The 19,314-nt window shown below is 52.8% G+C and overlaps 1 protein-coding gene across 4 annotated transcripts in view; it reads right to left on the reverse strand.

Moving 5' to 3' along the window:
• KLHDC4 (kelch domain containing 4) overlaps positions 1-16,748 on the reverse strand; it is a 55,848-nt gene extending 39,100 nt beyond the window's left edge. Inside the window, exons 1-6 of one of the 4 annotated variants that reach the window (XM_059999165.1) lie at positions 16,615-16,748; positions 12,776-12,867; positions 12,554-12,601; positions 10,029-10,107; positions 9,355-9,453; positions 3,777-3,913 (exon numbers count right to left, since the gene is read on the reverse strand). In XM_059999165.1, the coding sequence (XP_059855148.1) occupies positions 3,777-3,913; positions 9,355-9,453; positions 10,029-10,107; positions 12,554-12,601; positions 12,776-12,867; positions 16,615-16,713 (554 nt within the window). In that variant the 5' untranslated portion in view covers positions 16,714-16,748. Of the gene's footprint in view, positions 1-3,771; positions 3,914-9,354; positions 9,454-10,028; positions 10,108-12,553; positions 12,602-12,775; positions 12,868-14,620; positions 14,745-16,614 lie in introns of those variants that run through there. The other 3 variants (XM_059999166.1, XM_059999167.1, XM_059999168.1) reach the window with 3 other exon arrangements.
• Between the last annotated feature and the right edge of the window lie 2,566 nt (positions 16,749-19,314).

Here is a 19,314-nt window from a genome sequence, read left to right on the forward strand (position 1 = left end):
CCAGGAACACATGCCCCCTGACTTTGAAACTCTACCTCTGGGCCGGTTTAAATGTTTCTGGAGAATAAAAAATAAACCTAACTGAGACTCCTAAGAGGAGAGAAGTGAAATGTTCCCGACTGGGAAAGCTAAGGATTAGACAGATGTCAATTCTCCCTAGGAGAAATCGACAAACTATGATCCAATCGAAATCCCCTTGGAACGTTTATAAAACAGAACTTGAACATTCTGAAGCTCTTATGAAAAACAATAAGTGGGGCTTCCCTGGTGGCACAGTGGTTAAGAACCCACCTGAAAATGCAGGGGACACAGGTTCCAGCCCTGGTCCAGGAAGATCCCACACGCCGTGGAGCAACTAAGCCCACGCACAACTACTGAGCCTGCGCTCTAGAGCCCGTGAGCCACAACTACTGAGCCCATGAGCCACAACGACTGAGGCTGCGCACCACAACTACTGAAGCCCGCGCACCTAGAGCCCGTGCTCCACAACAAGAGAAACCACTGCAATGAGAAGCCCATGCACCTCAACGAAGAGGAGCCCCCGCTCGCCACAACTAGAGAAAGCGCGCACGCAGCAACGAAGACCCAATGCGACCAAATATTAAAAAAATTTAAAAATTAAAAAAAAATGAGTGCATGACAAAGAAGTGTTTTAAGTAAATGAGAAAAACCTTCCTGCTATCCAAATAAACCACAGAGCTATAGCGATTAAAATGGAGCAATACTAGAATAGGTGGGAAGAGAAGATTAAGGAATCAGAAGAAAACCCGGAAACATCCAGACCCTTCTGGACTGCGTGTGTGCACGCATGTGCGCCTGCACCGCTGTCTGGCCCAGTCTGCAGGCACACGTGCATGCACACACACGCAGGCACGTGCTGCTCTGCATCTTAGGTTTCTGCACAAGCTTTTTCGTACAACGTGAGAGGGAACATTTCTTTAGGGTATATTCCTAACAGTGCACATGGGGTCGAGGGGCAGGCGCAAGCAACAGGACGCTGGCACCACAGGTGCTGCCGGCGACACTTCAGCCAGCGGGAGGGACCCCTGCCTGCCCAGCCCTCGCCGCCTGGCAGTCCGGCCTTCCGTGGAGCCACTCGTGCTGCCTTCTCACGTCCGGCCGCTTGCTGCTCACTCTCTACACAAAGTCTCTATTCTGAACATGAGCTCGCTTCACGCTGTAAACCTGTCACCACTCCCACACTTTCCTGGTGGCATCATTCCTGATACAAAAACCTTAACATTTCCCATGGTCAGACAGTCACCCTCTTGTGGCTTCCAGTGTGTGACTCACTCAGGGAACCTTCCCTGAGACGTGCTTGCTCCCCACAAACGGTGGCTGCAGACACCGTAACAGCAAGGAACGGGCCACACAGGGCACACCTTCCTCGCTGGTCTCACAGAACACGCTGGGGCAGGGCGGGGGAAGGACTCTGGCTGTGCGCAGTCCCAGGCACCGAGCCCAGCGCCCACGATGACAAAGGGGAATGGAGGTCGTCACCCCACAGTATCTCTTGCACACCGCTTCCAATTTCTTGCATCCCACCAGGGGCCTTAAAAACAGAGCCAGCCTCGAACACAACGCACCGGGGAACCGTAGGCACGTGAAGCAGCAGTAAGTGAACTGGGCTGAGCAGCAGAAACAGAGAAATTGAGCTGGTCGTTTAAAATCTCCCGGCAAACAGGGTAAGAGGAGAAGCCAGGGACAGACCCTCCGTCCCCCAACTTTCAGCCCCGCAGGGACCACGGGCTCTGGTGAAATGCACCGCCGCACCCTGGCCACTGAAGAGAACAGCTCAGCACAGCTCTGCTCGGCTGCCCATCTCCCCACCAAGAACCAGAGATGACGGCCCAGAAGGTAGGCTCAAAAAAAAGATGCTGCAGACAAAAAAGACAAAAAAAAAAAAGCGCCTAACCCTTTCCCTGCCACACCACTCTATCCAGGCTAGAACAGGGGCGCCAAGAGAGGCAGCTCGGTTCTGTCTCTGCACCTTCACATTAGCATTTCGCAGGTTCCCCAGTATACCTTTAGGAATTCTCCCACTTTAATTACAATCAGCAAAAGAGTAATGAAAGACCTGCTCATCAGGAACGACTTCTGACTTAGGACAGCGGCCTCGCGTGCCGAGCAGGCGCAACCAGGCCGACGACGCCGGGACGCAGCTCACGGCGCGCAGTGAGGCGGGGCTCGGGACAGCAGGCCCGGCGAGCTCTGCAAAGAGCACTGACTGCACGGCACTAGGGCCCCCCTGCTTCCCTGGAGCGAACACCTGCACTACCTGTCACAGAAGCGGAAAGGTCCGGAGGCCACGAGAAAGCACGCGCCACAGCACAGCCTGGCAGGGCACTGCGGGACAGCCCACAACATGCTGCCACCACCAACACCAGGCCCCACGGGTGCCGCAGGCCCCACGGGGCCGCTCACCGCCCCTCACCCACACGCTACAGGCAAAAGCTACCAAAGCTGACAAAAATGCAACGAAAACATCAAGAACCGATTCGCCAGAAGTGAACAAAGACATAACAACTGGATTTTAAAAAGAATAACTGAAGCAAAGCAAGAAAGACAAAAAAGGGCACATGCTCTGGGCCTGAACACTCTTTAAATTATGGGGAAAATGAAAATGACTAGGTCTCAACATACACACAATGAAATCAATTTTTAACATGAAAAGTTCTCAGTTGCCACGCCTTTCCCAAAGCAAGTAAGACAAGCAGATGCAGGCGGCGCTCGGGAGAGCGCACCAGGCTCACCCCGGGTCCCACCTTACTAGCACTGCTCTCCAGAGCTTCCCCGGCAGCTGAGAGGGCTTGGGAATCTCCGAGCACCTTCCAGTCACTCTCACGGTCAACTCTTTACACGTTAGTCCAACACTCCAGGCTGGAAGCCGATCTGAGCAGGCCACAGCCGGGTGTTCACGGGCTCCTAAAAGGCCCCTCAGGGGACCACGGAGCACACCCTCCAGAGACCTCCCTCGGATGCAAGTCCCGGGACCTGACAGCAGCCCTGCACCCCCCCCCCGAATTCCACTCCGCTGAGGCGAGGAGCCTGAACTAATGCCCCAGAGCCACACGTGCACCCCACGAGGGCAAAGCCACTGCCTCCACTTTCAGTCCGTCATGCTACTAGGCTTCTTCTTGTACATAATTTATACGCAGACACACCGTCCGTCTCTCTACAGAGTCAGGTGTGTGGCTCTGGCCATGGAGACTGCAGGGGTGAACGTGACAACCACACGTCAATGTCACCGCCAGAAGCAGGAATCGAGCACCAACGATGGCCGAGCCTGCTTTATTCAACAGTGACATAAAGGCTTCCCTGTCCTTCCTCTTATACGCTCCACTATTCCTATGTCAAGCGGACCTAGCCGGATACTTCCTCTCAGTGACACGGCACTCCACGGGCAGCAAGATGAAACCCAGAGCTGCCTCTGGGGCGATAAACGGACAGGAGAACTGCAGGAAAACATGATCAGTGTTGACGCTGACGAGGGGAGGGAGGACCAGGAAAACGAGCCCAGATGCGGCGCTGGTCCCAGAGACCCTGGCAATGCCTTCCACGAAGCCAGATGTCAGGCAGCCGGCACCGGGCCAGGCCGCTCCGCAAAGGGGAAGCTCCTCCCTCACTTTGGTCACCAGCCAGACTGGTCTCCCAGGCGGGGCAACCGCGCTCCTCGGAGGCCTGGAATTATCCTACGAGAGCCGACCCCGTCACTGTGAACCCCAGACGCCGGCACGGGGCAGGGGCAGGCAGAGGGGTCACGCTCCTCACCTTACCTGACTTGCTCCCACGTCCTGGTGGCCAAATGCAGGACCCAGAGGTCCCTGTAGTGGTAGAAGTGCTCTCCGTCGGGAGAGGCAAACTCCCCGCCAAAGATCCACAGCTGTCCGCCGCCCTGGGGCACCACCACCGCCTGTTGAGAGAATAGCGACAGGTCAGGGCACAGCCATACAGCTCTCGGGGAAAACCGGAGCCCCTCCCCCAGAACACCCGGTGCCAAGCCCTGACCTCGTCTTCAAATGCCTGCCCCGTCAGGTCCTTCTCGCATCCTGCCCTGCTGTGGTTCTGCTGAAGGCCCAGGACTCACAGGCCACGTGGGAACCAGGCAGGACCGCCTGGGCTGACAGAGCCACACAAGCCATTGGTGGGTCAGCCCGCCCCGAGAGTCCCCAGCCCTGGGCCCAGACAGCGAAGGAGGCAACTGGGCCTGTCCTTCACACCAAGAGGGTGCGGGACGGGAACCCGTCGAGGGGCCGTCTGGCCAGGGGCTCACATGCAGTGCCAACGGCAGCAGGCACAGTGTGGCCGGGTCAGGGGAACTGGATCGGGGGCAGCTGGACACCAGGTGCTCCAAAGCAGCCCGTGTGAATGCCTCCTGCCCTCGCAAACCGCCACGGGCAAGCACACAGTGGGCGGTCAGATGGTGGTTCCCAGAAGGCCCGCCCCGGGCACCCTCCGAGCACCCTGGGGCTTGCACTGCAGTGTGGTCCTTCGCTTAATTAAGCTTAACGCTGCAGAACTGCAGCTCCATCACCGATGCTGCTCCTGTCCTGGACTAACTGGAGGGTCCTGGTGACACACTTAGGGTGATGTGCCCCCCCCACCATTTTCACTCAGTCTTGTGCATCCTCTCAGGACTGACCTATCGAGACAAGCCAGCTTCCTAGGACTCTAGAACCCCAGTAATTACAAAGCAAGAAACTGACCACTTCAAATCTTTAAACCAGACATGAGGATTAGCTCAGGCCCAAACCTAACACGTTTTTTTGAGCTTAATGAAGTTTAGGTAGTACTTTCACGCTACGCAGTACAATGTAGTTTTGAAATATCCTATTATAGAAGCTACTGAACGTCCCAGGATAACACCACAAATAATGCATTAACTGGGAAGAACAGTACAGGGAGAATATACGTATATATACGTACACATGCACATATGTGCAGACACACGTATACACACGTATGTACGTGTACAGTCCAACTAAGATGAAATGCATAGAAATATGAATCACAGGTGCAGAGAAAAGATGCAGAAAATATAAATTAGGAGTTCTGGAAGAATGGACAATGGACTTACTCTGCTTTCATTATCTTCATTTTTTTTTTCCACAATGAATATTTATTACTTACATAATCAGTTTTCAGAGCCATTCTTAAAAAATGAAGTCAAACTCCAGGCAAGAAAAAAGACTGTGACCAGAGTGTGTCTCCCACGTCCCATCACAGGCAGAACTCTGGGGACGACACGAAGGTGGATTATGGGCAGTGATCTGAAGGCTCTGTATTAACCTCCTCCTCAAAGACCATAAACACCAAGAAAGAGCTAACATACTACTCAAGAGAAGATGCAAACTATAGGGCCAGGCATACAACTTCCACTTCTGCCCAGGCTCAGCCATCAGCACCATGCCAGCCCTCCCACTGTAAACAAGGAGGAAACTGGACAAAACCCATGAAGCACGACAGCCAGACAGCACGACGTGCAGGACCGTGACCCTGAGACACGGTAAACGGGCAAGGTCAGCCCTCCGACCCCACAGGTAGTTTCACACCCTCGTGGCCCTGCTGAGCTGAGGAAACAGAAGCCAGAGCTCCAGGATGCGGAGGCAGCTGGAATTTGCAGGGCCGAGCACCTGACGTCTGGCTGGGTTCCCCGGGAGCCCATAGACACTAAGCTGCACGTGTGCAGACTGAGACCACCCGAGGCCGGGCACACGGTGGGGACCATCACTGTGAGGCTGAAAACTTGAAAACGACCTGAGCTCACAGGGGGCTCGGAGACAGACAAGTTCCAACCAGAGGGATAGGTGCCACTGAATACCCAGGGCGTTCGCTAGAGACCCCAGCAAGGCCACGCCATAGAGCTACCATTCTTCAGAGAGCCTCCAAAGGCTCATGGTGATCTGCACGAGGCTGAGCCACCTACCAGAACGAAACTCATCACCTGTTGATGAATGAAAACAAACGCAGACAGTCAACCCTCCAGCGGCCCTTTGCTGAATGGCGTCATGCTCACGGCAGGAGGGGTCTCGGCGTCCCAAACACCACCCACTTTACTAGCGTGACACAGACTGAGGACGCTGTCTCCTTGTGGGCCAGGCTGAAGCTGCAGAAGGCATCACAACCACTGTTGACAGAGAAGGAGTATGAAGACCCCAGTGGAATGCTGTGAATACGAAGACATGTGAGAATCTGCAAAGACAAGAACTGCCCTAGTGCTCAGGGATGTACCTCAGCTTTGGGGCTTGCCCAGGCTTCCCTAAGATCTTCTTTTGCATCCACAAAGTCTATCATCTAACCACACAGTTCCAGCAGAAAGACGTGACCCACATCAACAAGGTTGGTCGATACAAAGAGACCCAGAAATGATACAGATGAGAGAATCAGCAGACAAACACTTGAAAAGTTATAAATATGTCCAAAGACTCAGAAGAAAACATGAACATAATAAACAAACATATAAACAACCAACATTCCCTGGATCTAACAGAGGCAAAGCACCGCCCAGAGACCAAAGTAGGACGGCACTGCTCCCCATACCAGGCAGGGCTGTCCTAGCCAGCATCTACTTTGCTACTTGTCCCACGAGGCTGTATGCTTCCCAGGTGTTTGGGTTTCTGTATTGTTGTCTTAACTGGAATAAAAATCATGTCTAGAAAACCTTAACTTCACAACTCTCTCTCCAAAGATCAAAAAAAAAAGGCACAACGGAGTCCAAACAACATACAGACTCTGAATGGATTCTGACATCAGCCACACAGGTCAGCTTTGTGAAAGCCAAGTCCTAAAGCGTGCCAGGCCATCAGGACCAAAGGAAACACAAACTATGGGGCATCACCAAGAACGGCAAACGTGTCTTTTTTGCCGCTGCATCCCAGCCCTGCAAGAGTGCCTTGCCTGTTAAAGATGCTCAGACTTTCCCAAGGAACAAGTCTGCAACACCTTCTCGGATGGACGGCAACGAAGCTGTGACTGAGCTGGAGGAAAGCACTCTCTGCAGCTCTCGTGGGCACTGTCAGTGCAATTCTGCTCGCCAGGAACAGGCACTTTGTAAACACTAACTCTTCTACATAAACGGCTTACTGCTCACGCTTGCACCAAGCCCGATGAGAACAGAGGTGACGTTTTTTTTAACCATACGGAACCTTCTGTTCTACTGTATGAGAGAATGCATTTTGTTTCAACTGAGTTTAGTTAGTCATTGCTTGGGGAGAAACAAACCATCAGGCAAGTAACAAAATGTGAACTCCGTCTGTGCCCGCACCTCCCACTCCCCCACCCCTCAATCCTCAACAGTCCCGTCAGCCCACCCAGGCAGGAGCGTCTGGACACTCTCCCCAAGGGAGGGTGCCGGGAGGGGAGCGCCTGCCAAGGCCTGACAGGTGAGGCCTGACAGGTCGTCGTCAGGCACACCCTCAACGGGCCTCGTGACCCTTTCCCTTCTCTCACTGGCTGTATTCATTTCAGAAAAGGCCACTGGACTCTCAAATTACATGCTAAAATAACTTAACCACTGGACCGCCAGGGAAGTCCCGGGTTAAGACTCCACGCTCCCAATGCAGGGAGCACGGGTTCAATCCCTGGTTGGGGAACTAAAATCCCACAAGCCACACAGCACAGCTAAATGAACGAATGAATGAATGAACAAAATAAAATAACCCCCCAAATATCTAGAGGGAAAAGACAGAACGAAGGGTCCACGTATAAGCTTTCTCTTTCTACTCATTTTACCCCTAACTGATTCAAGATAAAGAACGTGGCTTCTATCATCACATTCATAACCTAGTCCATCATGAGGAAAAAACTTTTTTAAATATTTATTTATCTATTTATTTGGCTGCACCGGGTCTCAGTTGCAGCACGTGGGATCTAGTTCCCTAACCAGGGATCAAACCCGGGCCCCCTGTGTTGGGAGCACGGAGTCTTAACCACTGGACCACCAGGGAAGTCCCATGAGGAAATTTTTAAGTCTCAGAACTTAACATAGTGGAATCTGAACTGTAATGACCTTTAGGCAAAAGACTTTATAAGCAATTATCTGTTTTCCACAGCCCCGATTTGTTGTGAAATTCACAGAGTAAACAGCAAGCCAACCTTATCTACAGGGATAACATTAAATAAGCCTCAGACCCATAAAGTACTCACAAGATGTACATCCAAACCGGAGCCTGCCCAAGTAACTTACTTAAAACTCTCAGAGACTTTTCTCAGAAATCTCAATGACACTAATTCTTCAGGGACAGAGTTAATAACTGATTAAAACGGATAAGAAAACGAACATCAAAGAAGCACCTCAGCCTGCGTTCCTGGGGCCCAGGAACTGGAGAGGCGTTGAGCGGGGAGCGCTCCCCACCGGATGGGCCGGGATGGGACAGGACAGGACTAAGTGCTTGGCCTGGAGGCCTGGGGTGGATGCATTCTCAGAACTGGAGAGGGCTCCGGCGAATGCACTAGAACTTATCAAGATCCATTTGTTAGCCTTACTAAGGTGTAGTTTTTATATCAGAAAGCAGTGCATGCCTCTCTTCCAGAAGATGAACCAGTCCAAATGCCTGCAAGCCCGGCTATGCACGAGACGCCCATGCAGTTCAGGCAGTCAGCTCCCCCTCACAGACCCCATTTCAATCGGGAGGCTATTCTGAGCACAGGATTAGAAAAAAGAGAACCACACACTGTGGAGGGATGTTTCAGTCGTGCCGCAGTAGGCTGACACTGGCGAGGTATCACTCTTTCAGATTATCTTTTGAGCCCCAACACTGTCCCGGGTACAATAATGAACAAGAAAGACCAATGCCTGTCCTCGTGGAGCGTACGACTGTGGAACCATGAAACCAGGACTCCTTCCCTGGTAAGTCATCGGCTCTGACGGAGCTCGCTGGGGTGAGCGGAAACGAGCTGAAAGCATGCCGACCTGGCGCTGCTCCCTCAGCGTCCCTGGGCACGACTCACTTCACTCTGCAGTAGCTACTTTCTGTAACCACTGACACCTTCCGTTCTGTCTTCTTGTTTTCATCTCTCTGGTCACCAGATCTTGGGCCTGTGGGAGCCTCTCTCACTCAAATACAGGAGCCTTTTTCTGACTGCTCCACGCCAGGCACCACGTCGGTATTTTTACCTAGCTTCACACCACCTGCAGGAGCAGGAGTTCATCTCCAGCCTCACAGGTGAAGGCTGAGGGTGAAGCAGCTCAGAAACAAGGCCAAGTTGGAGGCGGCAGAGTGAGGACCAGGGGCAAGGTCCAGCGTCTCCATACCAGGCTGCCCACCATTACCAGCTCTAAAGGTCTGTCGTGGAATCCTGAGCCAGAGCCCCAGCGAGAGAGGAGGGGAGGCTGATGGCCATACGGACACGTACCTGGTGAGCACAACGCCTCGGAGGTGGGTTGGGGATTTCAACTTTAGTCCAGGCGTCCTTCTTGATGTTGTAGACGTAGAGTTCATTATATACAAAAGTCTGCAGAAAGGAAGAGGTACTTTAGCATCACGAATGGTGCTTCCACACAAGCGACAGCAAGTGGAAGGTAGGATCTCAATCACTAGCTCTCCCCAGGAAACGTGTTTTCTAAGGCTGGTCCCTGGACCCTTCAGGGTGATGACACAATGACAAAGACCATCTCTGGACCGCCACACAGGGAAGGCGAACTCAGGATTTTGGAACTGTTTCATCTATAGCTCTGAAACCCAGGGCTTTCTGGTCTGCTCAAGAATAAAAATTACAGGTTTTACAATTTATCAATTGCTCTGCAATTTATCAGCACTTTCCCTATTCGGACACCTCTGGAAACCCATCATGAGGAAGAACAGCAGGGTACTGGCCCACCTCACGCAGGCAGTTAAGAGGCGTGACCCTAAAGGTCCCTAAAGGACCCTGGTGGCTTGTCAAGGACCATGGCCCAGGCCAGTCCTGACATGCAGACACACAAGAGGGGAGTTCAAGGACCATGAATATCTGATATCAGCCTAAAATGAAGTTTCCTCTAAATGCGACCCATGAAAACTTGGAGGGAAAGAAGAAAATATATACGTAACTTTTTGGCCATTGAAATATTCACCTCCGAAAAGGATTAATTCTTCTTTCTCAGGATGAGCAGAGAGTGAGGCATTTAACCTGCAAGAGACACAAGCAGCAGCTCAACACAAAATCAAGCCACGTGACGCCCAAACTGAGAGCTGTTCTCCTTTCCAGCAGAGGGCTTCACCACCAGGGACATGCCTGTCCTAACCTTCTGTGAAAGAGAAGCCTGGCACTGAGGACAGAAGCTGAGGCACCGCCCTTAAAAGCAGCCTCACCGTCAAGACGCCAACACCCCGGCTCAGTCTCCTACGAGGGCAGCGGCTACTCACACAGCGCTTGGCTGAAAATCAGCAGCAGCGGGAAGTCCAGGGGCTCCTATTCATGTGCCAACTTTCCAGAACTGTCCTGTTTTAAAGGTCTATCCTCTTAAATCACAATCTAAACTGTTCTGAGAGGTCCAGTATTGAAGCATTTCAATATACAACCCAGATCCCTTCCATCTAGAAAATGCAAATACTTTTCTACTTACTTCACACACGAGGACAAGGGAATAGCCATAAGGGAATTATAAGTAGGTCCTGACCATTGCAGCAGGAAGTAATGAAGAGTCGGGTGACTGAGAGGGAAAATACCCTTCTTGCAGAAACCCTTAGAGCGGCATTCCCCAAGGTGCCCTCCACCACGTTAATCCCACAGGACGCTTCTCAAAGGGCAAAGGGTTTCAAGGTCAGGGAAGTCTGGGAAATCTGAAAACTGTTTTTCTCCTGGGGATTTAATGTAGACAGAGACGTTCTATAGGCTGAGAAACTCTGCAGTCACACCCTCAAGTCAAGATAGTGCACCCCTGGGCTCTGGTACAACCAAGCACCTCATCCTCACGTCCCCATTAAACTACCTCTGAGCCAAGACGTGGGGACGTACACACTTAAACTTGGTAACTTTCCTGGGTTTTCCCCCGTAATGCGATAGAGAGGTGGAGGTGAGAAGGTACTAAGGTTACCACCGAAACGTCTGCATCCCAGTAGATCTCAGCTCCAACTGCTCCCTTCTGCCAGGAAGCTTCCCAGCTGACCCATGGAACTGCCGATGTCTCACATCATACTGTGACATTACACCTGGCCTTTTTGGGCAGCATACTTTAGGAAAAATGTCATCCAAAAAAAGTCAACCCACATTCTAAGTGAATTCCCTCAGGGGTGCTGCACAGATAAAGCCTCAAAGGTCTCAAGGACTCATCTGCTTCAACAATTCAGATGAAAACGTCCGCCTACCGTGTGTGACTCTTATGCTTGGCCTCAACGATAACATGATAAATACAAGGAAAAGAATAGCAGATTCCTAACGGAATTTAAGAGCCAAAGAATAAGAAGGATCTGCAACTTTGGGAGCAGTTGCAAAGTTGCTTGTGTCTGCTCAGGGGTAAGCACACTGCTCCCAACCCTGAACAGGTAACGATCGCATGTCGGGGGCGAAGTCGTGGGATTCGGGGCCATGCCCTGCACCCACCGAAGCAGAGGGGGCACTCTTACCACCTCCCTTCCTGACGTGCTAGACCAAGGCCTCCACTCAGGCCTGAGGGAAACAAAGCAAATCATTTCTCAACTGATCAAGACAGCCCCGGATGCTCGTGCAGTTAAGGCATTCCCCCTTCTCCAAAGGACACGGCATCTCCTTATCAGGGTCACTCAGCCTCCCTGGGCTCCTAGCTTGATGCACTCTGTGTCCAGCCACTGCTCGGCCAGGAGCAAGTGTAAGAACTATTGAGCCTGAATCCCTGGATCAAATTAGAGAACTGGCATTCCGGAGCCAAGGGGACGAGAAGAAAGGAGCAAGAAGCCAGTGAAAACCACAGCCTGGGGCTTCCCTGGTAGTGCAGTTGTTAAGAATCCACCTGCCAATGCAGGGGACACAGGTTCGAGACCTGGTCCGGGAAGATCCCACATGCTACAGAGCAACTAAACCCGTGCGCCACAACTACTCAGCCTGCACTCTAGAGTCCGCGAGCCACAACTACTGAGCCCGCGAGGTGCAACTACTGGAGCCCACGCGCCTAGAGCCTGTGTTCGGCAACAAGAGAAGCCACCTTAATGAGAGGACTGCACACCGCAATGAAGAGTAGCCTCCACTCTCTGCAACTAGAGAAAGCCCGCGCATAGCAACGAAAACCCAATGCAGCCTAAAATTAATTAATTATTTTTTTAAAAAACAAAAGAAACCCCACAGCCTGCTCCTTCCACAGGGTCTCAAATCCTACAAAAGATGCTGGAGCTCCTCACATAAACTACAAACCCACCTAAAATGGCTAACAGACAGTTTACACTTAATGGTCACACTTTTCACACGAGAATTTGAAAGCATCATGAACGAACACAGCAAAAAACTATCATGATTTTAAGTTTCGCACCGTGATGGGCCTTTAGAAACCTAAGAAGCAAGGAGAAGCTCACGGACTGCCCACAGACTGTCACCGGGTGGCGAGCAACCCAGCCCACACAACCTCCCTGACTGGCAGAGCAGCTGAGCCAGGAGACCTCCTCACCGGGTTTCTCCACGACAATGAAGCTGAGCTGCCTCGCTCCTATTCTTCCTAAGCGGAAGTGAAAAAAAGGTTTTGTGGGAGCTGACCTGGCGGGTTTTCATGATGAAACTGTCCCAAGTGCCCGGTTACTTATGAAAACACAGTGCCTACTTCAAGCACTTTTCCAACCTATACCAGAAGACTTCAGGTCAGAAGCTACACTGGAGAGTCCGTGCTGCTTACCTTGGAGAAGGTGGGGAGCAGGGTGTCTCCACGATCCGAGTCTTTCTGGCATCGAGAGCCTGGAAGTGGGCTATGAGGGCTTCGAGGTCCTCCTGTAGACAGACAAGCCACCACATGTGAGACGTTTGCTTAAACCCCATCACGTGGCCAGATGCCTGGGCCAGCTTTCCCCAGCCCTTTGACCTGACCGGGGTCCAGTCACATCCGTGAATTACAACTTGTTTCTCCCATTTCAAACACACAGAACCTGACACATGCGCAAATGCTCAGGGCCTGACCTGCCCGCGCACGGCATGTGCATCATCTCCTTCCAAACTCTCACCCCGCCCCCCAAGGCCTTCCTCTCAGACAAGCCCACCCAACTTCACGCCAACACCTTCAGCCAGCCCTGGAAACCCAGGCCTGGGCTACCGCACCAGCCTGCTTTGCTGTCTGCAGAGCGGGGTCTGATGTTTCCTTGTTCACTTATTTATTTTGTTGCCACCTCCCTCCCACCAACATAACAAAACATAAGCTCCAAAGGAACCAGACGTGTCGGTCTGCTTAGAACGGCGCCTGCGCGGTGGGCGCCCGACCTCTATCAGCTGCAGCCAATCCGTGTACGAAGGCCTCCACCTTCGCAGAAGGACCGCAGAAACCAATTTAGATGTTAAGGCGCCAATTTCCGTGCACAGCTGGGTAGCATTGGCACTCAGTCTTCCCGCCCTCAGTCCCTGCATTTACAGTAGTGCCGCCCACCCCGCAGTGATGCGTGATGTCTGTCACGGGAAAGTCTCCCATCCTTCTCTTCAATGCTCGGCCCAGCACTTTGCTCATGCTGACACCTGGCATCTGTCCCCCCCATCCTTCCTCCCATCCCACCCCACCCCACCTCACACTACCCCGGCTCTCCTTCCCAGGCTCCACATTCTGCAGGGCCTGAAAGCAGGTCTTCCAGACCCTTCTCCCTCCCTCGCCTGCCTCACGTCCCACCCCACCTCCTCACTCTCCCAGCCGCACTGGCTTCCTCTCAGCTCCTTTCCTCAGAGCATCACACCCCCGGGCCTGAACAGCCACCTGCAACCCCGCCCCCACCGTGTGTACCCCCTTCACCTTCCCGAAGGCAGCCACTCTCTGGAACGGAGGGCTCGTTACTCTCACACCATCTCTCTATACTTTTACTACACGTTATGTATCCCTAAACTACGTACGTTGTTGTTTTAGGTTTTTCAATTCCATGTAAATGTTATCGTACTGAACATTCCCCTGCAACTTGCTTTTCTGCTTAACACTGCTGAAAGAAAGCTCTGATGCCCTGAACCCGTTCGTCATCATGGTGGCGGAGCTACATGGCTTCTGCACCATCCAGCTGCTGCTGAACATCTGGGTCAACTCCAAAATGTTCTTTTTTACAAGAAATACTACCTCGGCCGTTCTAGTACCTGTCTTTGTGTAGCTGGGGGTAATTTTTCCAAAGTAAACTTTTAGGTGGGTAACTGCTAGGTTGTAGCTTCCACTTTTCTAGGTATTGACAAATTAGAACCCAACTGGCTCTACCAATTTTCACCTTCGCAGGAGTCCACAAAAACACCCATCATCCTGCTACTCCTACGTGTAATTAGGTACTCAAGATAAGTTCTGAACCGCTGCACCCTTACAGGAAGACGTGCGTGGAGAAGTGACTGCTGGGGCCTCAGTAAGCTCAGAGCTTCCAGTCCACTGTCACTCACCCGAGAAATTGTCTTCCTTAAAGGGAGAAGGGAAGACGGGAACAAGGTGGGAGGAAGGCGTGGCTGCGACGAGCAGCGGCAGGCCTGGAGGGAGAGCTGCTGTATCAGTCCTGGGGCGAGTGGCACTGACACCCACCTGGCTAGGCCGGCAGGAAGCATCAAACCCCGTCACGCGAGGGCAGGCACGAGCACGGTGTCTCTGGTTGGGAGCAGGCCTCGTCGACCCCTTAGTTAGCAGCACAGGCTCTGCCGTCGTGTAACTGAGCAGGACCCTATGAAGCCTTCCGGGAACAAGAAACCGCCCCCCCCCCCCCCGCCAACATGTCCTCTGCCTGCCTCTTGTCTGTAGAAAAACTTTAGCCTCCTAGGCCTTCCCGAGTTCCAAAGAATAAATTTAATCAGAGAAGGGAGAAAATGCAGAAAGAAGAAAAAGAGTCAAGGAGGACAAAATGATAATAGTTTGATCTCAAAGTCAAGGACCTTTAGTCCCTCCTCAACAGCTGCATCTGATACTCTGCGCCATGTCCTGTGAGCTGTTTCGCAGATATGGAAACCCTCACCAGGTGGAAGAAGTTAACTGCGTGCTGCCACCGGAATGCAGACCCCAGACGGGCTGGAAACAGGTTAACGATGTTGACGCCCGATGACCTCACCACCAACCAACAAGAAGAATGTCCACAAGCTGATCACACAGCCCACAGCACCCCCTCCCTGACCCTGTCTTTAAAAATCTTCCCTAAAAGCCTTCAGGGAGGTCGGGTCTTTTAAGCACCAGCTGCCTGGACTCCTTACTGGGCACCTGCAATAAACCCCACAGTTTCCCTCACCACAACCCAGGGTCTGTAGGTTGGCTTTGCTGCGTGCAGGCAAGGGGACCCAACTTTGGTTCGGTGGCTGTCGGGTGACTCGCTTCAACCCCCACCTCCTCCACATCTCGCCAGTTAATCCAGCAGCCGCTCCCCATGCCCGCACGTTGAACAAATCTCACCAGATTAAAACAAGGTCCAGAAGCCAGGTAAGCTTCCCTCCTACCACTCTAAGGCAGCACTTCTCAAGCGGCTGAGCATCACAATCACGGGGCCGAGGGGCTGGGACAGGGCAGGTCTGGTAGCACAGGCAGCCTAGTCTGGGAAAGCCTCTGCAAGGTGACAGCAAGCTGAAAGATGAAAAGGAACCAGTGTAGAAGAATGTATTTGGGGTTGAGGTGCAGAAAGAAGGTGGCATATCTGAGACACAGCACAGAGTTGTGTGGCTGGAGGGAAGTGAGCCCAGGTGATGTAGGTCTCCCCAGCAGGGTGAAGAGATGGAGCTTCAATAGGAGGAATCTGCGCGACAGCCACTTGCAGGTGTCAACCAGCTATCTGAGACATGAGTTCTGCACTGGGCAGAACTCCAAGTTGTCCCCCAAGACCACTCGCTTAGTCCCCCTGCCAAAAAATGATAGGAGACAGGGAGAGAAAAAGCTCAACCCCATTATTTGACAGATGAGGAAATGGAGACACGAATGCCTTAGGAAGAAAAGGGACAAGGGTATGTGGTTAAGAGCTCTGGATCAGGGACACCCGGTCAAATTCCAGCTCCAAGCCACCTCACAGCTGTGTGACCCTGAGCTGCGTGTAACCTGTTAGCTTCTGACTTCCTGTCAGATGGGGACGCCAAAGTTACCTAACTCAATTGGTTGTAAGAATTAAAGCCCAGAGAGCACAATGCCTGGCACGCAGCAAACACTCATTAACCACTATAAACCGCCCCGGGTTAGGGAGCCCGTGAACAACAGTCAATTAAGAGCAGAGAGCTCTCCTCTAAGCTCAGCACATGTGTACACACTTCTAAAGATAGAGAGAAAGAGGGGGAGAGAGTAAGAGGGGGAGGGAGGGAGAAGGAGAGACAGAGACGGAGAGAGACACAGAGAACTGTTTTGGAACGCCCCACAGTTCCACTTACTTATTCCACTGACGCTCACTGCTCAGGGCTGCCGCGAGGATCACGTACCCTCTTTCAAAGCCGAGGGCTGAGGCTTGCAGAGGCGCGCCCGCTCAGCCCGGCCCCTCCCAGCGCCCAGCACAGGGGGCCCGGCTACGCACGAGACCCGGGACGAAGGAGGCCAGCCCGCCTTCCGGCCCCGCTCACCTCCTCCTTCCGCGAGCGCTTGGACACCTTCTTCTCCACCTTGGCGGCCGTCTTCTCCGCCCCGCGGCCCTTCTTCTCTTTCTTGCCCTTTTTGCCCATCGCGCCCCGTCAGGGGAGATGCCGGGACGCCTGCAAGTCTCGAGCGGCGCGCAGCGCGCAAAATATACGTGCTAGGCGGCGCGCGGAAAGCGCGTCACTTCCGGTCCTCCCCCCCACAGCGCGCTTCCGAGAGCGTGGGCGGAGCGGGCGGGGCGGGCGGAGCGGGCGGGGCGGGCGGGGCGGGGCGGGGCGGAGCGGGCGGGCCTTGGCCCGGGGATGGATGTTTTACTGGTTGTCTGTGCTCCGCCTTTGGAAACGGGTTTGAGGGCCTCGGGCTCTGGGTGGCGTCCGCCTGGAAGCAGTCGGGCCCCGTCCCCGTGCCGTCCGCCCTCAGCTCGGAGACCTCCTCCCGGGGACTCGACACCTCCTGTTTCCGCCGCCACCGGGCCCGGGCCTGAAGGCTGGCTTCAGTTTCTGACGTGTTTACGCATATTGCTTAGTGCGTGCACATTGCACAGTGACCCAGTTGGGTGACTTGGTAAATGAGCCGCGTTTTGTCAGCGCGAACCCTTGTACGAGTCAAATGATTGCTGTGCCTTCGTTCCCCATAGAGACGCTTATGCACTTAAAGGATTCGCAGACCCTGAGCACCAGATATTGTTAGGGGCTGAGGGTACTGTGCTCAGCAAGAAAAACAGCCCTGCCAGTCCGCCTTCTAGGTGACTCCTTAAGTGTCCTGTGTGAGGCGACTTGTTTCTCCATGATCGAGCAGGGCTGATGACACCCCCTCCAAGAGCAGTCAGTGTTCCAAGTCTGGGAAGCCAAACCGCCCCCTAGCATTTGACTCAAACGACTTAGTAAATGGGAAAAACCACAGGTAGAACGTGGAATGCTATGGTTTGGACAGAGCAGAGTGAAAACGCTTCTCATTGCTTAGAAGATGTCATCTTTGGACTTGTGATCAAGGAAACAGGACAAATTAAGGACAAGCACAAGCAAACATTTGGCAAAGGAAAAGCATAAATCAGGAAATAATCTCCTTTCCTACTTTGTGGGTGAACCACCCCAAGGCTCAGCCTTAAAGAAATTGAGACAGGCTGAGACCTGGGACCTTTTGGTGCAGTGCTTGCACCTGGACAAATCTCGTCCAAACAAAATACAAAAAAACTAAGGGATTTAAAATAACTGCATGAAAAACAACAACAACAAAAAACTGCATGCATGTGGCAGTTGGGGCAAACTATGAACAAGATACAAAAAGACCAAAGACCCAACTGCCACTTCTGAGGAGTCAGGAAGCAAAGCACAGGTACTGCAAATGATCCCTCTACTCAGCACCGCCAAGTTGGGGGGGGCAGACCACCCAAGCCACTGTTGGGGACCAACCCGTGGACCCGCCTCTGCCCTCACCCCATGTAAGGTACAAGCTCGCCCCCCCACCCCCATCCCCCATCAGGGGGCGAGCAAAGGATCCTGCTACTTGGTTTCGCTCCCTCGTGCTGCAGCACAAGTCCCAATAAAGCCTTGCCTGAATTTCTTCTCTGGCCTCTTATCAATTTCTATTGATTAAGGAGTCCAAGAATCCTAATCGGTAACAAAATCAACTTAGATCCAATCAACTTACTAATCTCTGAGCAGGGAGGAATGCTTTTTCAGCCAACTCCAAGCCTTGTCCATTAACCTAGTCTTTCAGAAGAAAAATAGGGCTTCCCTGGTGGCGCAGTAGATAAGAATCCTCCTGCCGACAAAGTGGACATGGGTTTGAGCCCTGGTCTGGGAAGATCCCACATGCAGCGGAGAAACTAAGCCCGTGCGCCACAACTACTGAGCCTGCGCTTTAGAGCCCTTGAGCCACAACTACTGAAGCCCGTGCGCCTAGAGCCCGTGCTCTGCAACAAGAGAAGCCACCACAAGGAGAAGCCCACACACCACAGCAAAGAGTAGCCCCGCCCGCCACAAGTAGAGAAAGCCCGCGCACAGCAACGAAGACCCAACGCAGCTAAAAATAAATTTAAAAATTAAATCTTTAGGGTTTCCCTGGTGGCGCAGTGGTTGAGAGTCCGCCTGCCGATGCAGGGGACGTGGGTTCGTGTCCCGGTCCGGGAGGATCCCACGTGCCGCGGAGCGGCTGGGCCTGTGAGCCATGGCCGCTGAGCCTGCGCGTGCAGAGCCTGTGAGAGGCCACAACAGTGAGAGGCCCGCATACAGGGGGAAAAAAAAATTAAATCTTTAAAAAAAAAGAAGAAAAATAAAATTTGGGGAACTACGGGGGGTGGGGAGGATGGGGAGGTGGAATAGGATTCAGGCTGCCGCCGTCCCCAGCACCGATTGTAGGAGAATGTGAGAACACGTGAGATGATAGAGAAAAGAACCAGCTAGAAGCCAATTGGAAGGGAGCTGCAGAATTTCACAGTACCCTGGCCCCTGAACCTGCAGACATAATCGCCTTCAACAATGAGCTACAAATGGCGAAAGCCTCACCAGTGCTCCTCAGAAACCGTTACTTTCCCTCTAGTGCAATATGACTAAGAGCATGCCTAATCCTTTTATACTTTTCTGAGAATACTGGGTAACCTGGAGGCAACACACTTGAAGTAAGATGGCCCTTCAGTCACAGTGCATCTGTCTGCAACACGTTACACTGATCGCCTCTTAAGAGCT

Source organism: Delphinus delphis, chromosome 20, assembly GCF_949987515.2.
Source record: "Delphinus delphis chromosome 20, mDelDel1.2, whole genome shotgun sequence".
NCBI classification, from domain to species: Eukaryota; Metazoa; Chordata; class Mammalia; order Artiodactyla; family Delphinidae; genus Delphinus; species Delphinus delphis.